This window comes from Chrysochloris asiatica, unplaced genomic scaffold (assembly GCF_000296735.1).
Source record: "Chrysochloris asiatica unplaced genomic scaffold, ChrAsi1.0 scaffold00022, whole genome shotgun sequence".
Taxonomy (NCBI): Eukaryota; Metazoa; Chordata; class Mammalia; order Afrosoricida; family Chrysochloridae; genus Chrysochloris; species Chrysochloris asiatica.
The window spans coordinates 20,844,462-20,846,351 of NW_006408540.1; the positions used below are offsets into that span (position 1 = coordinate 20,844,462).

At 34.3% G+C, this 1,890-nt stretch overlaps 1 protein-coding gene across 1 annotated transcript in view; it reads right to left on the reverse strand.

Annotated features, from left to right (window-relative positions):
- ZC3H13 (zinc finger CCCH-type containing 13) overlaps positions 1-1,890 on the reverse strand; it is a 135,448-nt gene that overhangs the window by 81,629 nt on the left and 51,929 nt on the right. The window contains exons 5-6 of the mRNA XM_006837628.1: positions 1,722-1,861; positions 1,140-1,297 (exon numbers count right to left, since the gene is read on the reverse strand). Of these exons, the coding sequence (XP_006837691.1) occupies positions 1,140-1,297; positions 1,722-1,861 (298 nt within the window). The remainder of the gene's footprint in view (positions 1-1,139; positions 1,298-1,721; positions 1,862-1,890) is intronic.

The window sequence follows — 1,890 nt, forward strand, 5'->3', positions numbered from 1 at the left end:
TTCCCTTATCTGACATGTCCTTGCCCAAAAAATGTTTCCATTCTTTGAACTTTAAGGGCACCAAAGAATGGAATGTACAAAGAAAAAATTTTTTTAATTTATTTAGCATATGTCAAGTGTGGATGGACCTCACCACTTTTCATGTATGTTGCTCTCCACAGTCCTAGCAATGTGGTGGTGGTTGTTGTTAAGTGCCATCGAGTCAGTTCTGACCCATAGCGACCCTGAACAGGGTTTCCAAGGCTGTAAATCTTTATGGGAACAGAAAGCCTCATGTTTCTCCCATGGAGCAGCTAGTAATTTTGAACTGCTAACCTTGCGGTTCGCAGCCCAATTCGTAATCACTACACTACCAGAGCTCCCAGCAATAATCAACATTATTCACCAGGATCCTGAAACTGCTCACCACTATGTGGACTCTCCCATTCCAGGTCTTTGACCTCTAATTTTTGCTGCTATGGTTATCATTATAGCTCAACAAATTTGAAATCATGAGCTTGTTTCAATTTCACTTTGTCAGCCATTACTAAACATATTCAAGCTGGTTCAAAGTCCTGAGAGAGAGGTAAAAACAAAATCTGATACATTCACAAATGGACCAGAAATTATGTTCAGAAAATTTCCTGGAAAAAGACAGAATTTGAGCTAGGTATTAAAATAAAAGACTAGCGATGGAAGAGGATAGGAGAACAGCTAAAACCATGGACAAAGACAGAAACGATCAAAGTATCAACACATCCACAGAATGGAAAACCATCGAGTTTTTCAGTGGCATAAAAAATTTATCAGAATTGAATTTTGACAAATTCTCTGAGAGCATCTGTTAAAATGATGAGCATGAGTAACTGAATTAACAGTTTATACGTGCTGGGGGTGGTGAACAACAGATAAAGTAAATACAGTTGGTAGGATGTGATATGTTCAATTTCTTTATAAGTAATATTGGAAGTATGTATGGATGGAGCAAAAGTGTTTTATTGTTTTTAGTAATTACATTTTCAATGAAAATATTAGAAGAAAAACTTTTGTGAAATAGCAAATACATTAGAAGTATCCTTCTATAATCCACAATGTAATTCTTTTTTAAATCACTTGATGAAAAGCTGTTTTGTTCTGGCATTATTAATCACCCTACTGACCTCTGCTGGTCCAACAGGGGAGATGATACTGCAGACGTCTTCCTGTCTTTCTTGCTAGTTGAAGATGACTTAGGGCTTGATTTGCGCTTTGGAGATTTGCTAGACTTTCGTAGGGAAGGTGATGGAGATAATTTTGATCTAACCATTTCTGGTGAAACCTTTTGAAAAAATTAAGTAACTCAATTCAGAAAGTTTTCCAGTCATACTTGTTATAATTAGTAACAGAGATATATTTTCAAGTCGTACTAAAATTCAGCTTAAATATGAAATACTGCTATAGGCACCACCAACTGATGATATTTTGACTCCAAAACGCAAGCTTTTAACCAATATGTAACTTAACCACCCTAGCATAACACTAATAACATAAAGGCAATACACAATGACATTTTACATTTTCCTCTGAAAAAACCCACAAATTTTATGTAAATGATCAATACACATGAAATAGCTGACATATAGTAAATTGATCAATGTATCAATATCCTAATACAACTTAAAAAAACACCACAGCTAATGAGTTTTCTTTTCAGTATCTACAATGATACCAATCACTGGTATATATTTATTTTAATAACGTACCTCTTTTTTAATGATAATTTCTTCTCTTTTCTCCATGTTTTCTTGTTCAAGTTTCATTAATTCCCTCTGTATCTTCTGGCGTTTCATTTCCAATGACAATTCATGAACGTAATCATAATTAATATCTCCATTGTCAGAATCTTTAAAATAAAATTTTATTACCTGTCAG